The sequence below is a fragment of the Alligator sinensis genome, unplaced genomic scaffold (assembly GCF_000455745.1).
Source record: "Alligator sinensis unplaced genomic scaffold, ASM45574v1 scaffold1259_1, whole genome shotgun sequence".
NCBI lineage: Eukaryota > Metazoa > Chordata > Crocodylia > Alligatoridae > Alligator > Alligator sinensis.
In genome coordinates, this window is record NW_005843219.1 from 21,789 (window position 1) to 33,797 (window position 12,009).

The window sequence follows — 12,009 nt, forward strand, 5'->3', positions numbered from 1 at the left end:
TGACTGCGGTATTTGCCACCTGGCAACCACCTCACGAGATTCAGTCTGACGGAGGACCTCCGTTTAACTCTAATGCTCTGGACAAATTTGCTCGTCTTCACAACGTAGTATGGCATCTTCATCTGCCATACCACCCGCAGTCCAACGGCGTTGTGGAAAGGCACATATGCCTATATGAAGAACAACTTCGTCTCAGAGGAGGAGGAACGTTTAAAAACTGGACCAAGTTAAATCATGATGTTCTCATCTCGCTGAACACCACTAAACCTTTATGGGATGAAGCTAATGTCCAAAAACCTCCACCTTGGAAGCCCAAGTTCCAGCCAGATGAGTTAGTGTGGATCTCGATACCTCACCCTCATCAGTCTCATCCACAAGTTCACAAAGGAACAGTTCAGCGGTCGGGACAATATCCTAATACATATTCTGTCCAATTAGAGGAAAAGCCTGATCGTCCTCCTATTATAGTTCATCACAACTGGATGACTCGCCGTTCCGACATTCACCCAGTATCCTTACCGTAAATCCAATTATGATTCTCTGTTGTTTTGTTTTGTTGTTGTTTTCTTTCCTCTACAGATTTAGCCCCAGCAAAAGCGATAACCCACAACGGCCTGATTACCAGACTGCAGTTCATTCAGATCCATAGAGTGATGGTGGTGAAGGAGACACTGAGACGGCGAATGTCTATTTGCTCAGGACTTACTATGACACTGTTTTCTCTCATTTTATTCGGTGTTTTATTGACATCGTCTGTTATAGGAGAGGACGGACCGACTACTAGACGAGGAAAGTCCCAAGCAGATGTTCTCCAGTCAGATGATGATCAACAGTTGTTGTTATATGTTCAAGTTATTATATTTTATAGTTTGTTAGAAAGACCGGTCTATCAAATTATTTGTTTATATATATATTGGTTGTTAAAGCTTTACTAGGTCAGTGAATCCAGAAGCAAGGAAGCCTTAAGATGTGCTCATGTGTCTAAAATTCCAGTTGTGCCATCGGCAAGGGGGCACGTAACGACCCAGTGATTTTGGTGCCTCGGCACTATGGAATTTCCTGGCCACATGAGAGCTCCTTTGCACGGCAGAGTGTTCTGCTGCAATTGAGAACCCGCGTGTAGGAGAGAGTTCCCGCCAATTTGCAGTTTCCTTTGCAGAAAGCATTTCTTCTTTGCAGCACAGAAATGCTTGGTGCAAAGAATTCCCACTATTCGAATGTAAATTTGTGCCCCGCTATTGGCCAGTGCTAAATTATTCACACGTGGCGGCTAGTAATTGGCTCACTGGCCGTTTAAAATTCCACGCGACTTCCGCCCAAGTCGAAGAGCTTTGAGCACGCTGCAGAGAGCCTCTGAAGTTATCTGACTTGCGGCTGGGGGTTTTTTGCTTTGTGGCTGCCGATCGATAGACTGATCACCTATCGATCTTTCTTCCCGTCGCCGAGCGCAACCCTGACGTACCCCTTTCCCCGCCGGCTTCGAATTGCGGACGGATTAACTGGCTTGGGCCCCGCCAGCTGGAACAACTCGTGTGGTTGTTCAGACGATCAGACCACCTGCGTCGTGATTGCAAGCGGCATGAGTAAAGTTTTTTGCAACCGATAAGTTGTGTCTGCCTCTCCATTCACCAGCCCGCCCTGACGTACGACCAATTTCTAACGTAACTCGAGTCAGCTTTGGCCGTCCGAGACAATGCCCAATACTACATTGGGGTCTGCTCATCAAGGGGGTTACTACTAGAACCATTGTGACAAGAGATTGGGATGTGCTGAGTTTTGAGGCGCATGAGGGTATCAGCTGAAAGTGTTGATTGGACCCAGCCTGCTCAGACATACTCTGCTAGCATGTGTGTATGTGTGTCTACCTGCATTTATTATTGTCCTGATGAAATAAGGGATCAACTGAGTTCAAGGCACATGAGGGTGTCAGCCTGTCAATGCTGAATAGTCCAGCCTGACTCAGATGCATTCTGCTAACCCGTGTGTTTGTGTCTGACTGCAATTTATTGTTGCCCTGATGAAGTGAGTTCAAGGTATATGAAGGTGTTTGCCTGTCAATGCTAAATAACCCAGCCTGGCTCAGGCATGTCCTGTTAATCTGTGTGTATGTGTGCTTGACTGATTCAGTGGTTGGAGCAACCCAGCCCCACTGAAGCTGAGTCCTGCAAGATAGCTCCATCAGGGGTGATGACTTGCAGAAGGGAGAGATCCAGCTCCATATAGAAATACAAGTGACACAAGCAGCACATTGATAGAATTACAGAGACCCCAGAATCATACCCCTAATAGATGAGCACACCCCGAAGTGACAGGCAAATCTACTAACAGCAGGGTGAACACCACTGGGGTACAGTGATTGGGGGACTATCTAAAGACTTCTCTACAAAAGGGAGAAAGCTGTATCCCTCCCTGCCCCATCCCCCTGATTCTCATTACATCTCATTAAGGAATAAAAATAAGCCTTCAAGTTTAGAAAGAAGCCCAAGACTTCCCACTGTTGAGTGAGTGTTGTAACTGCAAAGATACATCCAGATATTTTCTCTTGTTCAAACTCTTCTGGCCCCCTGTTTCCTGCATTCTTAGTTGGCTAGCAGCCCAGCTTCTACAGGAGTGTTGTGAGTGCACCTCCCCCCCACCAAATATTCTACAGGCTGGGAGGTTGGAAATTATATTATTTATTTATTTGTTTAAATGTGGGTTTGAACAGATCCAGGATGTTTATTTGGGGCAAGGTATCCAAGCATTAGCCTAGTATATGAAAGGCGGGATCTTTGCCTCAGGCTGCTTTTTAACAGAATATGGCTTAGTGGCTATCCTTAGAACACAATGTCTTTTTCTACATCTTAAAGTGACTGAATGCCCTGAGTGAGACATTTAAGCTACAGAGATGGCAGAGAGTTCAGATACAATCTTGTGTTTGCCTTTCCCATTGGCTCTCTATAAATGGCTGCCTGAATATCCTGTGGAGCACCTGACACTGCTTATTGACAATGTAGGAAGCCTATGTTTTTCACCTGTTTTGCTGGCCTTTGAGACCAGACACCAAATTCTTAGGCATAATAGCCATGCCTACATAGTAAAGTCACCAAGCCTAGCAGTGCAATTCTCAAACATAGAATCATAGAAGTCGGGTCAGAAGGGACCTTGTAGATCTTCAGGTCCAACCCCCTGCCTGGGCAGGAGGAAAACCAGGCTCAATTGACCCCAGTCAGGTAGGCATCAAGCCACTTCTTAAAGACCCCCAGGGTAGGAGCCAGCACCACTTCCCTTGGAAGTTGGTTCCAAATCCTAGCCACCCTAACTATGAAGTAGTTCCTATGGATGTCTAATCTAAACCTACTCTCCAACAACATGTGGCCGTTATTCCTTGTTATCCCAGGGGGCACTAGGGGAAACAAGGTCTCCCCCAAACCCTTCTGGTCCCCCCTAGTGAGTTTATAGACGGTCACCAGGTCCCCCCTCAGCCTTCTCTTGTGAAGGCTGAACAGGTTCAGGTCCCATAGCCTCTCATTGTAGGGTCTGGCCTGCAGTCCCTGGATCATGCAGGTGGCCTTCCTCTGGACCCTCTTAATATTGTCCACATCCCTCTTGAAGTGTGGTGCCCAGAACTGGATACAGTACTCCAGCTGTGGCCTGACCAATGTCACATAGAGGGGGAGGATCACCTCCTTGGCCCTACTTGAGATGTACCTGTGGATGCACGATAAAGTCCGGTTAGCCCTGCTGACCGTGACCTCGCATTGTCGGCCCATGTTCATCTTGGAGTCAATGATAACTCCAAGATCCCTTTCCGCCTCCGTGCTCTCAAGAAGGGAGTTTCCCCATAAGTGTGCTGCTGGTTACTACTGCCCAAGTGCAGCACCCTGCACTTGTTAGTATTGAAACGCATCCTGTTTTTGTTAGCCCACCCCTGCAACCTATCCAGGTCTTTCTGCATTCTCTCCCTCCCTGCTAACATGCCCACCTCTCCCCATATTTTGGTATCATCAGCAAATTTGAACAGGTTGCTTTTCACCCTGTTGTCCAAATCGCTGATAAAGAAATTGAACAGTGTGGGCTCAAGGACTGAGCCCTGGGGGACTACTTTGGAACAGCAATGTTTCAAAGTAGCTGCCTAAGCTGGATGCAGTTTACCCACATACAAGGACCACTTTAAGCAGAGTGATTAGCACTGATAAGTGACCAGACCAGTTAATGCAGACCCATTCTTACATGGATGCTGCTATGCTGTTTAGCAGTTTAGGAGACAGCCCACCTAGGCACTGCTGTAGGACATAGTACACTTACTAGACACCCAGGAGGCCAGTTTTGATGTGAGTGGTGTTCAGATGCCATAATCACTAGGGCCACAAATCTACCTTGATTACTCTCAGTTGGAATCTTTGACTGAGATCCCTACTTAGTACAAATCAGGTTGAAATAAATGAGTGAATCCTCAAGCTGATTCCAGTCGGGCCTACTTTACTCTACCAGTTTACAATCACTTAAGGGGGCAAGTGGCTCCTTGTTTTCTTTTTTTTGGTTGTGGGGAGGGGTTAATAGTTTAGTCCAGCTGAGTCTCTGGACCTAATGAAGCAGTATCTGAGGATTTATCTAAAACAGGAAGTACAGTAAGCTAGTTCATGGAAAGTCACATGCATGTTTTTAATTCAGATCTTATCCTATGGCAGTGGTCATCAACCTGTGGATCTCAATCCACTCGGAGATCTCAGAGCCTTTTGCGGTAGATCTTGGAGCCTCTTAGAGTCAATCCAAGGCTAGGTTGGGGTCCTGAGTGCCTGCCTGCATGCATGCCGGTGCCCCAACCCAGCGGTCAGCCTGTGGCGAAGGGAAGGGGCAGGAGCTAGATCGAGGCCCCCTTGGTGAGGGACAGTGCTGCAGAGGCAGGAGTAGGGGTGAGTTGAGTGGGACCCCAGCCAGATGGGACTTACGTGCTGGGAAGGCGAGCCCCCAAATAATTTTTCTCCCTCTGCCTCAATCTGTCCCTGCCCTTCCCTTACCATAGACTTACCTGCAGGGCGAAGGAGGGAAGGGGCTGGCACAGTAGATCTTGGGTTGCTTTTAAATACCAAAGGGTTATCTCCTACTTAAAAAGGTTGGAGACCACTGTCCTAAGGGATTTGTCCTAAAACACATGTGAATTTCCTAGGGAAATTAAGTAACTTAACCTGGTGTTACAAGACACAGGTGAATGCCAAAACCATTGGTCCATACTTCCTTTGATTATCAGGTGTGCTGACAACCTCTAGCTACCACTGACTTCATTATTTAGCACTTCTGAACTCCATGCCCAAGTTCTTTCAAGTCAGGTACCCAAATCATTGCTTGTCTCCAAGAAAACTGGCCTGCTCTTTTGCTGTCTTTGCTATAGTAGGCTGGGATTTCAAAGTAGCAAGAAAGCATGAAGAATCTATATTTCATTCTCTTTCAGTGGTATCTGCTGTTAAATAGATTTAAGTGGATTCATACTGGAGTATGTTTACATCATTACATATTGTTTTGGTATTTTTTTCCTGTCTTACAATAATCATGTCTTTCCCCTGAAGGCCATGCAATGAAATCCAGGATTTCCCTGGCTTTAGATATGTGAATTCAGCCTAAAACCCTTTTAGAAAAATAATTTGCCTCTCTGGATCTGGCCTATAGAACACACAAATTTCCCAAATCTGGTTTTTTTTTTTTTTTACTCTGACCAGAGACCTCAAGAAGGGTACCTTGGGTCCAAGAGCTTGTCTGAGATCTCTCTTGACTATACAGTTGGTTCAATAAATGATATCACAAAAAATAAAAACTAATAATCCTTGGCTCTTGTATATTCCCTGGACTATCGCAGCTACAACATCACTCCAGCACTAAGAGATTTTCAAAGGCATTTAGGTGACCAAAAATGTGAGTGTGAGTGTGAGAGTTTCAAAGCACCTAACTTAGTAACTAAATTATCATTTAAATCAAGGCAACTCACTGCATGTTCTGGGCTCATAAAGGCACAATGTTGCTCCCAAAGTAGTTTGGGCAGTATAGACACTTGTAGAAAACTGTGGCAGGGCACTGAGTGTGCCTGCCACTTTAAGGGCCTGGAGCTGGCAGCCACGAGGTGCCTGATGAGGGCAGCCATTTTAGAGGCAAGGGCTGCCTTTATAAACAGTGCAGTTTAGCTGCCTGGAGCCCAGGCAGTAACATTGCCTGGCTGGAGGGTTGCTGAGAACAACCTGGAGGTAAGGGGGAGTTGCAAGGGGTTGGTAAGGAGGCTCCTGGTCCTGGGCATGACCTGAAACTGCACCCTGCTGGAAGTGGGTGGCCTGGTGGGGCTCTCAGTGGCGTGGGAGCCCCCAGGAATTCCCAGACCCCCCTGGTGAAAGGTGGGTTGGGGTGCCTTAACCCCTAGCTCCCACCACTGGGTGGGTAACCCCATGTGTTGGAGGGGCCCAGAGGGTGGACCCTGAGAGAGTGATGAGGGCGTGGTGCTGTGGTGAACCCTGGGAGAAAGGGGGTAGTAGGGCGATGAGCCTGGAAGGAGAGTGAGGGGCTAGAGACCAAGCCTGAAGGGGAGAGTACCCTCGACTGGCCCAAGCTGGGGCCAGGACCAGGAGGGTCAAAAGGGCCAGGGGCCTACCATGAGGGGTGCCCAAGAGCCGGGGACCTGGGGTCCTGACTGGCCTGGAGGTGGGCTAGGGCTAGTGGCCGAAGGTCCCAGGGGGACCGCACCCGAGAGGGGAAAATGGCTTCGTGGAGCTAGGTAGCCTGGATGAAGGCAGAGAGGCTGCCTGATTGGAGGGATCATAGAGGGGTCCTGTGTGGATGATTCTGGGGCCCAGTGTGGGGCCGGTGATTATGTGAACACCAAGATGCCATCTGCGAGGCTTGGGCTGCGGTATTGGGGAGGATAGGAGCCGCAGAGAGCGCCCCCTGGCATCGGGGCACTAAAATGGGCAGCCTCCCGCTTAATTGATTCAATTACAGATGACAATTAACACCAAGGCGTGGTGGGCGAGATAGTGGGCGGTTGCCCAAGGACAGGTGGGCGGGCCATGGAGATCGGCCCCGAGGAGGCCCCCATCACAAAAACGAATGCACTGTATTTTCTCAGCCATAAAGTTACCCAGAACCTTAGAAAGGTGGTGACCTACCTTCCCCCAGAAGTCCTGTTTTAGCAGTGATAACTCAAAAAACATTATGCTCTTAAAATCGGAGCTCTGCCTGTAGGAGCGTTCATTCAGCATAATACAAACCTTCCTATCATTCCCTTTGGAGAAGGATAAGGTGATTAATTAAGAGAAAAAGCCATGGAGAATATAAATAATGAGAGAAAGGAGAGCCTCTTTCTTCAGAACAAGAACAACTGCAAAACTCACAGATTACAATGTGATGATTACTAATTGTCCCTGAGCAACAGCAACGACCAGACAACATTCTGGAGGTAAATAACATGTTTCTTCTTTTCAGGGAGGATAAAATTATAGGTGTCTGTCTTTGTTTTTCCCTTTCAGTTTAAAACTATCATGGGAGATAATTCAACTTTTTAAGTACTTTCCTCTTTCACAGAGGAACAAAATCAAGTATTTTAAAAATGTGTTTTATTTATTTATTCAAATGTATTTTGGGTGGCGAAGGGAGGGAAAGAAAAAAAGTCACTACATTTTGATATCAAGAAGTAATGGTGGGGGAGAGACCCACAATCAAGATCTTGGGTTTTTGAATGTTTAACTTCTTGGCAGATCCCTAGATCACCAGGATATTCTGGGGTCTTATTCACTCTGCTCTTAAACAGAAATTGCTTGACTTAAGGAACCTTACCCAAGTAAAAGATTAATGTAAACTAATGCATGCCTATGAAAAGCTGCTTTCAAGCTGTGGAGGGGGGAGCAATTTCTGACCATCTTTGACACTGCATTTGTGGCTATGGCTATTCAGTCAAAAAGAAACCATTCCATTGTTACCAGCTACTTGGTCTCCTCGGTATGCAGGCTAAGAGAATTTTGCCCAGTGATTCCTTACTTGAAAGAATAAATGCTAAACTAAAAAAAAAAAAAGTCTGCCTATAATTTATAAAGAATGAAGGGGTCAAATCCTTCTGACACCAATTTAAACCCAGAGTAAGCTTTAGGATTCACTGTAGAGAGTGCTCATTTCAAACCATGAAGCTGGCAGCAGATTTGATGACCAGTATCCCTCAGCTAAATCCTGCAGTATCACCTGGGCTGCTGTACATGAATATAACTCCACTGAAAACATCAGAGTTGTAGTTTAACCAGAAGTGTCAGAATACTTGCGGAGAATTAAATGTAGATACTTCAAATTTACACAAGGATAAATGAGGGAAAGGATGTGTTCTGTTACCAGATTTGCCCATTACTTTGGGGTGTGCTCATTTATTAGGGATATGTTTCTAGGGTCTTTGTAATTCTGTCAATGTGCTGCTTGTGTGCTGGTGTTTCTATATGGAGCTGTATATCTCCCTCCTGCAAGTCTTCACCCCCAATGGAGCTATCTAGCAGGACTCAGTTTCAATGGGGCTGGGTTCCTCCAGTCACCAAATTAGTCATACACATACAAACACACACAGATTAACATGACATGCCTGACCCAGCCGGGTTGATCAGCATGGGCAGGCTGACACCCTCAAATGCCAGGAATCAGTTCATTAAGGAAACAATAACATGCAGTCAGACACAAGCACACACGTGAACAGAAGAACTCTGAATCCAGCTGGGTGTCCAGCTGACACCCTCATGTGCCAGCATTCAGTTCATTAGGGCATGTCTGAGCCAAACTGGGTCAATGAGCCTGTACAAGCTGATCCCCTTATGTGTTTCAAACTTGGCACGTCCCAATCTTTTGCCCTGACTGTCCTAGTAGTAGTAGCCTCTTGATGAGCAGACCCCCATAGTATTTCTGGGCTTCACAGGATCTTTGGCTTAGGTAAAAGAAGCGTTGCTGCAGAGCAAGTGGGGAAAGAGAAGTAGAGCAGGAAAAATGTACCCAGTTCCTACCAGTTTGACTATAAAAGTTATTTATTGCTAAGTATATGAAATATATAATGGTACTAATAGTAATAGACATGCAAAGGAAAACAAACACAAACAATTACAATACTACCCTGGTTTCATTTAGTATTTGGGGAAACTTAGCTCAAGTTTAGCTAACACAATTTAGGTTCAGAAATCTATGCCTAGAGAGAAGAGAGAGAAAGAGAGCAAGATCTGGGACCTCAGCAGTCCAAGGGACTTGGGTTGTAATGCTGACAGGTAAAGTTCTTGGCACAGTCCTTGAAGAGAGATGATCCATTTCTTCCAGCTTCTCGAGAACAACAGTGGATGGTGTCAGAAATTTGTTTTGTTTTGTGTGTTTTCTTTTCTTGAAGCACACAGGTTGCTGCTTTTAGAAATTTTTATAACCTCAGTTCAGTTTCTTCAAAGCATTCTTTTAATAGTGTAAATCATTGTCTTTTCTATTGACAAGCGGTTCTCTGGTTTGGAATATCTCAAGAAACTGATCAATAACCAGGAAAAAACATAAGGTTAAGGAGTAACCAGACACTTAGCAGCCAGCTTGAAATGGATAGCAGATATACTGGATGGGATACCTCACTGTTTCTCCAGAAACAATAGATAGCTTGCAGCATCAGGGTTTTGTATTCTTACCTGTTGTGAATAGGCCTCAGCTTAGCATGACTTTTCCAGATCTTGCTAAAAAGGATTGATTACTTGGAGTGTTCATAAACTTTGTGGGGAGGACTTCCACCAGTCATACCGGGAAAAGTATGACAACATTTGCGGTCAGGGTTTCAATGGGCTGGACGCTGTGATGAACGCTTAACCATTGTTCAGATGTTGCCCATACCCTCTTTGACTCAGTCTCTCTGCCTCAGCATTTCCTAAGCTGGCAACCAAGTTTTAGTCAATCAACTAGATTAGAATTGGTTTGATAAATGCTGAGCTGGATGTGTGTAAATGTGGGTTGATAACATTTGGAGCGCAGATTCCCCATCATGCAGCGCTGCCCTGATTCTCTGATCCCAGAATTCACTGTGATCTCTGCTTCAGGCTTCCTGCTCTCCATCTCCCATGTAAATGAGTTGTCATCTGATTCTATCTTGGATGCCAATGAGACCAAGGAAATTTTGCTCCCTTATCTGGAGAGCTTTAGGTGCATCTTCATTGTATTTCGTAATCAGTTCTTGCTCAGGTAGAGGAGGGGAAAATGCTTTCAGAGTCAGACAGGCTGTATCCCGCACTAGGGTTCCCCAAGAACACGGAGCTGAGAGGTAACAGTTCCATGTTGTTCTTCTAATACTAATGCGAATCTGAGGGGATTCTTTTGAAGCTGAAAGATCCTTATTTTTCACCACTGTGTAATTTGAAGGAGAATTTGACCCATCATGTTATGTTCAACAAATCTTTTAAAATGCAAGTGAACAAAACAATGTTATGTGGAAAAGAGATGTTAATTGGTACTAAACTCATGCAGGTGGACAACATTTCAAATTTGTATTTTATTTTTGTCTCTACAGGCTAAAACTCTCCAGAATAAATGGTGATGAAAAATCAAACAGCAGCGAGTGAATTCATTCTCCTAGGACTTTCCACTTCTCCACATCTCCAGATTTTCCTTTTCCTGGTGTTTTTTGTTATTTATATTATCACCCTGCTAGGAAATGCAGTGATAATATTGGTGGTACATAATGACCCACACCTCCATACCCCCATGTACTTTTTCCTGGGTAACTTATCTTTTATTGACATTTGTTATTCTTCAGTCATTGTCCCAAATATGCTTCATACCTTCTTAGTGGAGAGAAAAATCATTTCACTTAGTGGCTGCATCACCCAAATATTTTTCTTCCTGTTTTTTGCTACAGTTGAGGGGTTAGTTCTTACAGCGATGGCTTATGATCGGTATGTGGCCATATGCCATCCTTTGCATTACACTGCAATTATGAAGCGTTGGGTTCACATCCAGCTGGCATGTGGTGCATGGGTAACTGCATTTTTCTATTCCTTGATGAATACCCTACTAATAACTGATCTGCATTTCTGTAAACCCAGTCTAATTAATCACTTCAGCTGTGAGCCCCCACAACTGTTCAAGATCTCATGTAGTGACCCCTTTACCAACCAGCTTGTGATTTTCACCATTGGTGCAACATTATGGGGGACAGCTTTTCTCATCACACTGAGTTCATATGTGCTTATAATTTCTGTTGTCTTGAGACTCCATTCAGTGGAAGGAAAACGCAAAGCTTTCTCTACTTGCTCTTCCCATTTGATTGTGATTTTTATGTACTATGTACCAATTTTATTTAGGTACCTAAAACCCACCCCACACACCTCACAGGATCAGGAGAAATTAATTTCAGTGGTTTATCTCATTATCACACCTATGTTGAATCCTATAATATATAGTCTAAGAAATCAAGAAGTGAAAAAGGCCCTGGGAAATTTCTTCAGAAGAACAGGATAAGCACATGGAGCGGCTGGGCTATTAAAGTTCTTTCTAAAGAGCATTTCTGCTTTACAAGGAAACTCTTTTGATGTACTTAGCATTTTTCCTTTCTTTTTTTCCCTTAGTAAATATACTTACTATAGTAAAATGAATGAAATAATGATCTCTTTTCAGTCTTTAAACCAAAATATTTGAGGGAAGGGGGCAGAGACATAAGAAAAAAAAAATTGTAATCCATCCTATGCATCACTCTCCAAAATGTTCCAGTCACTGAAATAGCAAGAAAAATGTCTCCTCTCAGCTATATTTGTGCTTAATTTTTGACCTGGGTACCAGTGTCAACAAAAAGATAACAATTTAAAAGAGACATGATTGCAAAATATGCAGTATAATATATGGATGGGTAGCCTCAGAACATTGTGCTCCTGGCAATGGTTGCAGCCTCTGAGAAATCCTATAATAAAAATAAGTGCACTAAGGAGGTTGTCAGGATTTAATACATGGCCAGTGGTTAGTCTAGGAGATGAGCAATGGCCAAATAAAGTTCACAATAAATGGTTCAACAAG

The 12,009-nt window shown here is 44.6% G+C and overlaps 1 protein-coding gene across 1 annotated transcript; it reads left to right on the forward strand.

Annotated features, from left to right (window-relative positions):
• Window positions 1–6,177: 6,177 nt before the first annotated feature.
• Window positions 6,178–11,460, forward strand: LOC106723154 (olfactory receptor 5V1-like). Its single transcript, XM_025194468.1, has 3 exons — window positions 6,178–6,215; window positions 7,204–7,417; window positions 10,511–11,460. The coding sequence occupies exon 3, from the start codon at window positions 10,531–10,533 to the stop codon at window positions 11,458–11,460; it is 930 nt and encodes a 309-aa protein (XP_025050253.1). The 5' UTR covers window positions 6,178–6,215; window positions 7,204–7,417; window positions 10,511–10,530.
• Window positions 11,461–12,009: the final 549 nt, after the last annotated feature.

Excerpts from the sequence above, each read along its gene's own strand:
- LOC106723154 (XM_025194468.1), top strand. The coding sequence starts at position 10,531 with ATGGTGATGAAAAATCAAACAGCAGCGAGTGAATTCATTCTCCTAGGA.